This window comes from Sceloporus occidentalis, unplaced genomic scaffold, assembly GCF_023333645.1.
Source record: "Sceloporus occidentalis isolate IW3139 unplaced genomic scaffold, rSceOcc1.0.p SCAF_335, whole genome shotgun sequence".
Taxonomy (NCBI): Eukaryota; Metazoa; Chordata; class Lepidosauria; order Squamata; family Phrynosomatidae; genus Sceloporus; species Sceloporus occidentalis.
In genome coordinates this window covers 267,358-278,414 of record NW_028317315.1, presented here as the reverse complement: position 1 = coordinate 278,414, position 11,057 = coordinate 267,358, and the positions used below count along the sequence as shown (strand labels likewise).

The window sequence follows — 11,057 nt, the reverse complement described above, 5'->3', positions numbered from 1 at the left end:
AGATGGGACAGGAGGGATATGATAGAAACATTTAAATACTTAAAGGGAATCAACAAGGTAAAGGAAGAGAGTTTATTTAAAAGGAGAAATACTACCACAACAAGAGGACATAGGCATAAACTAGAGGGGCAAAGGTTTAATGGTAACATCAGAAAATATTACTTTACGGAAAGGGTAGTGGACGCATGGAATAGCCTCCCAGCAGAAGTGGTAGATGTTAATACAGTAAAGTCATTTAAGCAAGCATGGGATAGGCATAAGGCCAAGCTAGATATAGGATAAGGGCAAGTACTAAAGGAAAGTACTCAGAGGTTGGGCAGACTGGATGGGCCTACTGGTTCTTATCTGCCGTCACTTTCTATGTTTCTATGTTTCTATGAAAAGATATAATAAAATATTTACAAAAATGAGGGGTGTACTCTCTTTTTTCCAAAAAAGACAGTTTAATGAAGAACTGTACCATGGAATCTTTTTTTTTACGTTCCCAGGAATTTTCCTTTATGATTCAACTGCCTGCTGTGAGGTCTAGTTTGGGGTATTTCATAAAATATATTTCATATAAACATTTGCGCAGTGCCCTGTAAGTTCTCACGGTCTCAGAAAAAGCAAAATACTTTTAAACATTTTTTTTTTTTTTTATGAGTAGAACCACAGGCAAGTTGGATAGTAAGAACGAACTATTATTTACTGTGTATCTTGTGGTAAAGAGTCAACAGAACATTCACCCCCAGGGCAGAGAGAATAAAAATCGCTTTGTTTCACCATCAGAAGAAGAACTTGCTTTTTAACCCGTTGTGTGCTTAGGATGCTTTACACAAAACTCCTATTGCCATTGGCATTCCAAGAATGCTTAACACCTCCAGCACGTATTTCCAGACAAGCCAAAGGAAGGTAGAGTAAACCAGCCGATCCCACAAGGCAAAGCAAGTACAATAAATAGCAGGGAGAAAAAGATTACGCTGAGCTCAAGGTGAGTGAAATTTGAGCTGGCAGACATGGTTCACTTGCTAAGCCAATAACATTTAGATGGAGTTAAACCGTATGACTTCCTTGTGTTGCGTTACTATGGGATCAGCGAAGTAACATTTTAGATTCCGTAATGCCCTACGGTAGCAGGACCACACTCGTGACTTCTCCAGTTTTTTCACACGCCGTGTCTCCCGCTATGTCATATAATGGACAGTTTAATGCCCTGCGTGCGAAAACACCTAGGCTTCATTGTAAAGGAAGCAGACTGAGCTGTGAGAAATGGATGGACAGTGGAAACCTCCTCTGTCGGAGTCAGAAGGACACTTTGATTCATCTGAATGACCGTCTGGCTGCTTATCTTGAAAAAGTGCACCTGTTGGAAGAGTCCAATAGACATTTAGAAGTGCAAATCAAGGAGTTGTTGGGGAAGAGGGCAAATATTGGCTACTATACAAGTCGATACGAGAAGACAGTTACTGAGCTTGAAACCCAGGTGAGATTTACCAACCTTTGAATTTCCCCATGTTCCTTCTGTCTACCATCCCATTTTTATATTTATGATAATATACGTCATGGGAAATGGATGGGAATATATGCAACTTTCCTCTACAAAAAATGCATGTTGTATCTCTTATGTTCTTTAGCCTCCATTTAATAGCAAAAAAAGTCTTCCTTTTTGCAACTCTTGCTTAAAATAGACAAAGACAATGGTACCCATTGGTAAGTGTGCTGGTTCACCTGTTGACGCCAGCTGTGCAATACTAGGGAGTTAGGTAGGTTGGATGGGTTTGAAATTTGGCATATTTCAATCGATGAGATAATGTCAAATATTTAACGACATATCATGCAGGGCCCACTCGGGCCTTTTCGCAGGATAAACTTGCAGTGGTTGACCATCTATAATTGGAAATGGACCAATCCAAATGTGGATCCTCCCTTGGGACCCTTAAAATCTTGATGTGGCTCCGGTAAACCTTACGTATAACAACATACACAACAACAACCACCAACAAACTGCCAATTTTCCCAGGACTGAAGTAATGATGGTAACTTTGGGTCAAGTTGAAATATTGTCATTGTACTTTATGTTTGCTTTTGTGGCTCATAGATTAACTTGTGTATTGTACAATTGTTTCAGTGTTTTGATAATTAAATAGCTTCTTGCTTATATTGGAATGAATGCAGACTCTTTATTATATATTATATAATGTCATGTGATGTGAGCTCTTTCTCTGACGGTTATTTGCAAATATATGCATAGAATGAAGGCGTGATTGTGTATTGATATGGTGTACATGCTGCCAAATGTTTTATGTTCTTGACATTCTCTTGACATTCCATGTCTGAGAACATTAATGGGTCTAATATCAGGTGTATTCACTTGATACCATCATAACAGGAACAGTCTGTTTTAATAGAACATTTGCATTGAAGAGGAGACAAAAAGGACTACTAGCCAATACTTAGTCACCATACGAGAACATGGATTCAGAATTGGATTTCTAATAGACGTACTATGGCCTTTTCCATGCAAGACATTGGCAGCCACTGGCAGCATATGTTCGGCTTGACGCTACACTCTTATACTATGGAAGTGGCCGCACTCTATAGGGTCCTGTTCCCCATCGGGCATTTGACCGGTTTGCCAGATGGCCAGCCTATCATGGATTACCCAGTTTTGGCATTACTGACTCATTCTATATGCTGTACCAGCGTACTATATATGCTCAGATTGAAAAGGTTTTCTTTTGCATTTGATTATTCTGTTGCGGTAAAATACGCACTTAGCGATGTTTTTGCCCAAGGACACCAATGATTTAAATTGTTAGACATCTGAGAAGGATAGTATAATTCCATATAGGGTTTTAGACCAGAGGTCTGTGTTTATGTCTTCACAGTAATCACTTTTGGAAAGCTATAAGAACGTAATGAAGAGATTTTTGTTTCATATGTTGTACGATTCCAGCCTGGAAGATGTACTAGTTTAATGTATAGGTAAAGCTGAATTATTTATTTTGCTGTAAAAGAACACCTTGCCACACGACCCACATTGTCTATGCTAATAACTCAACTCAAAAACCCGTTCATAAGGATTTGAACCTAGCCTAAACAACTAACCAATATTTTGTGGCCATCTTGCCCCTGTTCTGGATCCCTATATGTGTTCATGGTTTCATTAGATAATGCTCAGTGGCTCATGTAGGATGGTGAATCCAAGATAATCTCCCGTTTTTAGTTTGTTGTAGGTATGCTAAGCATGCACCTGCTTCAGATCTTGCTTATGTAATATTGGAAATCTAAACAAACCAACACCTTTGAAGCCTACGTTCCATTGATGTGCTCATCATAAACATTTCCTGAGTAAAAACACCTTTGATGTGCAGTTTTGTTCCTTGTTTTTTTTATCTCTTTAAATCTCATACCCTCCCAGATGGCATCTCTGTAGTCTCCAGACTATAGGTTGTCTTCATATTTGGCAATGAATGAAAGCATGATATTTATCTGGTAAAGAAAAGCAGGTTGTAAATTTAAGATCATGGTACCAAGTACAGGAGACGGAGAACCCTAAACTCATAATACCAAGATACATTTTCAAAGATGAAAAGTCATTAGGTATATGTAAAAAATCCAATCTAACAGATTTTCTCGTGAGCAACAGCTGAAACATGAGGTTGTTTATGGATTGGATTGTCATACCACCCAAGTGTCCCTAGTTTCATGTCGCTGTCATGTGTAGCTGCCCCACTGTCTGCTTTTCGGGACATTGGAGATTATGGGTCGGTTGGCAAGATCCTCCGATCACCTTTAACTGGCTGGTAAATCAATGGAGGCCTGTGCCGTGGTTTCCACGTGGCCACCTCATACAGCTCTACCTCTGAATGCTACTAGGTGGGGTTTCTGGTAAAGCAGATGGGTTGTCCAGCCTGTGGCCCTGCCTCAACCCATCTCTAGCCAACAGAAGTGTCCAAATGTAAGGGGGTAGTTATTACTCAACCTACATGGACCTTAGCCACCTTTGATTGGAGGTTTGGTATAGAAGTGCGATGATTTCAGCCATTGTACCTATGATGTAAGGAAACTGAATAATTTTGTGATGTGAGATTTATAGATGTTCAAATCACCATAGCAACCAGTCGACTGGCCTGGCTCATTAGCGTATTGCATTGGTTAATATGACGAGACCAAAGCTTGCACCATATCACTGTTTTGTATATAAGCCAATAACACACTGTCTTTGCTCTATTTTAACAAATAAAGTAAAAATCTTGAAAATACTGGATTGACTTAAATGGTGATAAAATACTGGGAATACGGCACTGCTATTAACATTTTTACGCCACAATAAAATATTTTTATATTCTATCAAAAACCAGTCTTAAACATGTTTTTCATTCTCCGTTAAAAGATAAATGAAGCCAAGGTTACCAACTCTGAACTATTCTTGACCATCGAGAATACAAAGCTTGCCGCAGACGGCTTTAAAGCGAAGTGAGTATTAATTTCTTCTTCGTTTCCCAGAGAGATCGGTTTCCGTGGTTACTCTAGCGACCAGGTTCTGCGTGACCACACTGTGTGACCCAAGGTGCGCAGAGCTTCGGAAACCTCCACTCGGAGGTATCTCAAAGACCACACGAGAAAATAGAAGCTTGGGAGGACACCGAGAGCCAGGGAGGGTAGTCATGTTGTCGGAGAATGCTAAGTAGCCTCCATTTAACTGCGTTGCACAGCAAGGTTGCCCATAGTAGACTGCAAATCATTAACTCTAGGTTTGGTTAGTCAAATACACTATAGCAGGAATGGAAATGCCGCTTCAAACATGTTAATATAATAACAATGACTTCTCTGTAATGGTAGGATTCTAGTTATAAATTAATAAAAAGACTCTCTTAAATGTCAGAGGAACATACATCATGAATTATGAGTGTTCTGCTCACATTAGTCATGTCTCTTTGTGTTCAGATTCTGAGAAGTGTTTGAGATACCAATATCGATGCTGGTAAGACATTATGTAAAGTTGACATTTGCCCTGGACCTTCTTAGGTACGAGGCTGAGTTAGCTTTACAACGAGCCATAGGAGCAGATATAAAGGAGCTGAAGACGACAAGCAGTGATCTTCAAATGGAAAAACAACTCCAGGAGACCGAGCTGCAAATCTTAACCGGGGAACTACAGTGTCTCAAAAAAGACCACAACGAGGTGACCTGGGCATCAGCTGTATATATTACTGCAGGTGGCTTTGTGACAATAGCCATCTAGCTCATACCTAGCCATAGGATTTTTTGTGTCCCTATCTACTGCATTTTATTGTACCTTGAAACAAAAAAACGACAACAGACATATGCAAACTACCTAGACTTATACAAAATGTATTATGTGAATATATTATAAATGGTTTAACAATGCAGTCTAATGTCCCATCCAATCCCTACAATAAAGTTCTTTCCCAGCATCGTAATGTGCATTACTTAACTGGAAGAAAATAGACTTACCTGCCCAAGAGCTTCAGTGTACCACCTCGTCCACATTGATTGCCCATTTGTCTGCTGGAAGTATCCAATCACTGGCATGCAGCTGGTCTCGTTAGAACCTCTGGAACTCTTAATCTGTGGATCCGACTGCCTAAACCTTTCCCCTACATTTAAACATCAATGGCTTTTGCTTTTTCTCGTAGGATGTGCAAAATATCCAGGAGCAATGTACAGGTCATGTCAATGTGGAAGTGAAAACCCAGCAGGCAGCGGACCTTTCCAAATATCTGTCCGAAATGAGACAACAATATGAGGCAATCATAGACAAACAGAAGCGGGACACAGAAGCCTGGTTCAACCGTAAGGTATAGGGCTGATTAAAAGGAACATCAATATTCCTTCAAATTGTTTCTCCATATTCCAGTGATTGTGCTTTTCAACTTTTCATCACTCTAGTTGACTCTCCAACCACTCATCAGCTGCCCCACTCTGCTTACCCTTTCACTGGCTTCTCATAGCGTCGTGCATGATGGGCCCTAAATATGTTGTGTCAAATATCGGCTCTTATAACTTCTTCTAACTACTGTTGTGGAAGACTTTCCTTGTGCTACTCCCAACTATGGTACAATCTGCCTCCCTAAATGTATATCTTCAAACATTCCTTGAAAACTCACCTATTCAAGGAGACCTATCAGGTCGCTTGCTGGTATCCTATATAAATCACAGAGAGAGCAATAAACTCTAGAAATGTGAGAAATTAGTGAAAATTCCTAATTGTATCAAATCAGCACGGGTGAATGGCACTTTGTCAGAGACACAGATCAATTCACATGTGTCTGCCAGTGGAGATCCTGAAAACATTAACTAATGAGGAATATTTGAAGACCAGACCAGTTCTAAATGACAACCTGTTAGGGATTTATGATGTATTCAGTTCGCAAATAATTCAAGAAAAACAGTATATTATAGAGTTTAGTCCATTAGTCTAAATTTAACCCATAGTAATGACAAACTCTTGTGCATATTAACTTTGGTTATCTATTTCAGTCCAAGGAGTGCATTCCCAAGGACGTGGAACACAATGAAAGTTTGCAAAGCCAGAAGAAAGAAGTGTTTAAGTTGAGACAGGAATTGCAGGAGCTAGAGGTCCAGCTGGAGGTTCTGCACGGCATGGTATGAAGGGGTCCTTCAGCGATTCATTGTTGGATTCTTTCTTGATCAGTGAGCCCTGGATGAATGTTGAAGGTTTAAGCATAAGTAAACATTAACTAGAAAACTGGAACGTGACCCATCGTGTGCTAAAGAAATAAGAACACTGGCTTTGTAATAGATTAATATACATAGTGGATTTAAATATCAATGTCGGATGAGGCTAGACTTACGTCCAACATGGCCCAAGACAGACGCACTATTGGTATCCCCAACTCACATCCTAAACAAACATTTGTAGGCATATTGGTGGTAATAACTTGGTTACAATGGCCAGTTGGTCACTTGAAGGTATGTTCTATGTCAACAAGAGTGGGTTTGGTTTAAGGTATATTCTTGTTGCCAATTGTGGCTCTCTTGGCATGTCCACCTACCACTTACCTTACAACTGTCCTGTTTTAAGTAGGACTGTCCCCTTTTTGCGAACAGCAGTGACCATGGCCCAGTTGGGGAGATCTATATTCAACTATATGCTTAAAATATTGGGAAAGTTAATTGATGGATGAAATATATTTTAATTATGTTATTTGCTTCCTAGAAATCCGCTCGGGAGGCCACGCTATATGAAACCGAGTCTACATACTGTGCTTACCTGCAGAATATCCAGGAAAAAATAGGCAAGAGGGAAGACGAACTTTTAAAAATAAGAGATGGAGTACAGCGTCTCTCTTCTGAAAGACGGATACTGACTTATCTTAAAGACCTTTTGGAAATGGAAATAAACACCTACAGTATGCTCATGGATGAGGAAGAATCCAGGTAGGAAGTTCTTCTACGGTTTACAATAATGAAATGACGTCAATGGGAGTTTCTCCGACAAAAGCTCAGGCAAATCATTTTTACTAGAATAAACCCTCCATTTTATCCTTAACTTTCACAACCTTTTTAATGAATGCTGTCATACTTACTGTATGTATCATCTGCTTTATTTTTTTTCAGAATGGAAGATGTGATTTCTGGAGCGTCTAATGGATTTCTAAGATCAACTAGCTCCAAACAAAGTTAGTGTGTTACATTTATGTATCCAGATCCGAGCAATTACTTTTCTAAATTTGAAATTCATGTTGATTTGCAATATCAGAAACACTAAAATATTTAATTATTAAATAATTATTTGTAATTTCAAGGCACTTCCAAATAATGTACATTTCCAAGAAAGAGTAGTGACATTTTCACCCTAATATAGGTCACTTTGAGTTTGGATAAGTATTAGCTACATGATCAATAATGTGTTCCAACAACTTTAATTATACATTAACCCCTTAAGGACAATGGGCGGTCCCTAAACCCATTGAAAACAATGCATTTTGAGACCATACATGTATGGGCTTTGACATTAAGGGGTTAAACATTCATACTATACACGAGGCTTTACACTATTTTTACTGTAGATGGTTATTTACAAGAGTTGTCAGATCAAACAAAAAATAGAATTTTTCTGAATGGGGCAGTGATATTTATAGACATATCTGCCTTTTATTGTTCTAAATTAGAGCGCTGGATGCGGACAATGAGCTAAAGGGAGAAACGAGATATTATCTGACGTAAAATAAATATATTGTAGTATTTACAAATCTGGCGTACTTAGCCGGTCCTGCACTCCGAATTCGCAATGTATTATTATATCAACGTATAAGAACTTTTTGGGCCCAAATATGGTACACGTTATAGTCAGTTCGTTGGACTTATGTCTTTGTTAGTACATTAATGGCTGTTCCAATTCGTGTTACTATTGCATCATTGAAATTTCCAGTGTACATGTTTTTGATTTCAGAGTCTACGTCTGTTGTTACCAAACACCCAGTCACGGGTTGAGAGTAAGATGAAGACATCCGTTAAGTGAAGAATGCATTATGCTATTTATTGATAAGTATAGTCTATTGTGGTCTAGCGGAATATTGTATTTGTTCTCAATCATAACATAAAGAAGATATGCCTCAAGTGTGTCATGGACAAGGATCTTAGCCCTTACCATGGTGGAAATGGTGGAAAGGAGCTGAAAATACACATTTTCAGTTTCAGAATATATTTGCTATGACATTTTATAACTGAATGCTGAATTTATAACTGAATGCTGGCCACAAAGAGCTTTATTCGCAGCATAAGCATATATATAGAACCCTTGAGATAAGTTCTTGTCTGGCTTACACGAGGGTTTATTCACTAAGGGTTGACAGGAGATTTTGCAGGAGAGTTGTGTTTCAGCTTCTCCACTTCACGATACATTATGAAGGTCCAATACCATTGAGCTTCTCCTTCTGGAAGAGCTTGGCTGGCCCTGTATCATGTATAGTTAAATAAGTGAAAAGCTCTCGAAGGTCTTCTTACACATTGAATTATGCATTACGCAAGGCCAGCCCAAACCTTCTTGTTGGTGAAACGTGCCATTGTTGGCTCTTGATAATAAGGCAGAGCGTTAAAGCCACAAATCCAGCTCTTTTAGTGAATAAGCCGCACTGTATAACTATTCTAATGGTTGTCATGCTTTTTCCTGGCAAATTCAGTATTGTTGTGAGCCATATCTTTCTCAAGTACTTGTAGGTTGTCCCGGCACGCATCTGAGAAGATGAGACAGCTTAATGCTAAAGCGGCAGCTACAGGCAACGCTCAACACACTGATTTCATGTAACAACTATTCAACAATTAGTATACCTAATCTCAAATTACCTTTGTAACTGTTTTATGTATAGCAGTAATCTTTAGATAACTTGGAACTTTTCTGTTTGGCATACAATGTACCAATAATGCATTTATTACATTACATTTTTAATTTACATAAGCATATTAGGTGTATGGTCAAGAACACAGTTTCATTCATATAATTTGCGTCTATGCAAAAACACAAATTCAATTTACATACTTTTATCTTACATCACTTTCCCCGGAACCTAACTAAAGGGGAAGAAATATATTTCCGCAATCATATAATACAATTACAGGTACAATTTAAAGGTGCTCTTTCACCTGTCGTTCTGAATGTAACATGTTTGTAAGTAAATAATTAATTAATCAAGCACAAGGTCGCCTCCTAATTCATATATTTTATATTTTTTTGACGTGAACACTTAATTGTCATGTGCGGGTATTAGGTTATTGTCATAAAAAATGAAAAAAGCTTCTTAAAAATTTGTGTTGTTTTTATTTGATTAAATCTTTAAAGAAAGAATAAAATTTACAGACTTGTTAACTAAGCTTTATTTTCCTAACAGAAAAGAGTGATTCATATTTAGTTTTGTATATGTTTTGTTTCTATTTTGTTTCATCAAAGAGAATATATTCTGGGTTATAAACGAATTTAACTGTTTTTAATATTTATTTATTGACATCTGTTGACACCTTATTTCTTTTATATGTTTCTTTTATAAGTTGTGATGTAGGGCATACGGAAATGAATGACCTTTATTTAACTTATTGTTACGAAATGTACTGCAATGTTGAACGAGCATAGGTGGGACAATGATGACCCTTTAATTGGTGGTCTTTCATTTACATTAACCCCTTAAAGGCAATGGGCGGTCCCTAAACCCATTGAAAACAATGCATTTTGAGCCCGTACATGTACGGGCTTTGTCATTAAGGGGTTCAAACCCAAAGCCTAGCCCACAACAATCAATATGCTTTAATAGATTTTGATTTACTACATTCAAATTAGTTTCTCAACTGGATCTTGAGCATTTCTGTCCTACGGTTAAAGTCTAAGGTGGCTTCTGTGTGCCCTACATGGACGAAGTAGGGAACCGTCCATTACAGTTATAAATAAAGTCATGCACCTTGGACTAGTGGAATCTTTGCCTCAATTAGATGGTTAACTTTTAAGTTTAGATTTGCAGAAAGAATGTAGGGTAGCGTTTTATTTTTCAGTCTTTGGCTCCATCTAGCGGAAGAGGCACATAAGGTCACCTTGCAGTAAATTAGAATGCATCTTGCTCTGGTTATTTAACTTTAACAGGCCGTACCGCAGCGTCAAAATACACACAGACAGGCGAGTGGAAATTAGATTGCTACTAGGTCCAACAGGCACTTGAATGGTGTCACCAAGAAATGCTACTGTAAAGACGAGAAATACAGTTAGAAGTGATGATGTTTATAAACCAAAATGTATAGTGCAAACAAAGATATATGTGCAGAATGGTGTAATAAATAAGTTATTCCAAAATATAATAGTCTATTTTCAAAAGTATTTATGATTTTTTTAGATACAAAGAAGAAAACAAAACAACTAACATACATGTGTAAGCGTGAATGTATGTGTGTTGGCATGAGTGTGTATATTAGCACACATATTAGTGGCATGTTAGTGTATAAGTGTGTGTGTGTGTGTAAATATGTGTGCCAGTGTGTATGTAGTGCCAGAAGGTGCCAGCCCTCTGCAGGATGCAACTTCTGGCCCTACATGCACACTGGCACAG

The 11,057-nt window shown here is 38.2% G+C and overlaps 1 protein-coding gene across 1 annotated transcript; it reads left to right on the top strand.

Moving 5' to 3' along the window:
* Positions 1 to 1,099: 1,099 nt before the first annotated feature.
* On the top strand, positions 1,100 to 7,654 carry LOC149274359 (keratin, type I cytoskeletal 15-like). The gene is made up of 7 exons (XM_089505596.1): positions 1,100 to 1,462; positions 4,376 to 4,458; positions 5,011 to 5,167; positions 5,643 to 5,804; positions 6,487 to 6,612; positions 7,187 to 7,407; positions 7,588 to 7,654. Exons 1-7 carry the CDS (start codon positions 1,100 to 1,102, stop codon positions 7,652 to 7,654), a joined length of 1,179 nt encoding a protein of 392 aa, XP_089361722.1.
* The last annotated feature ends 3,403 nt before the right edge of the window (positions 7,655 to 11,057 follow it).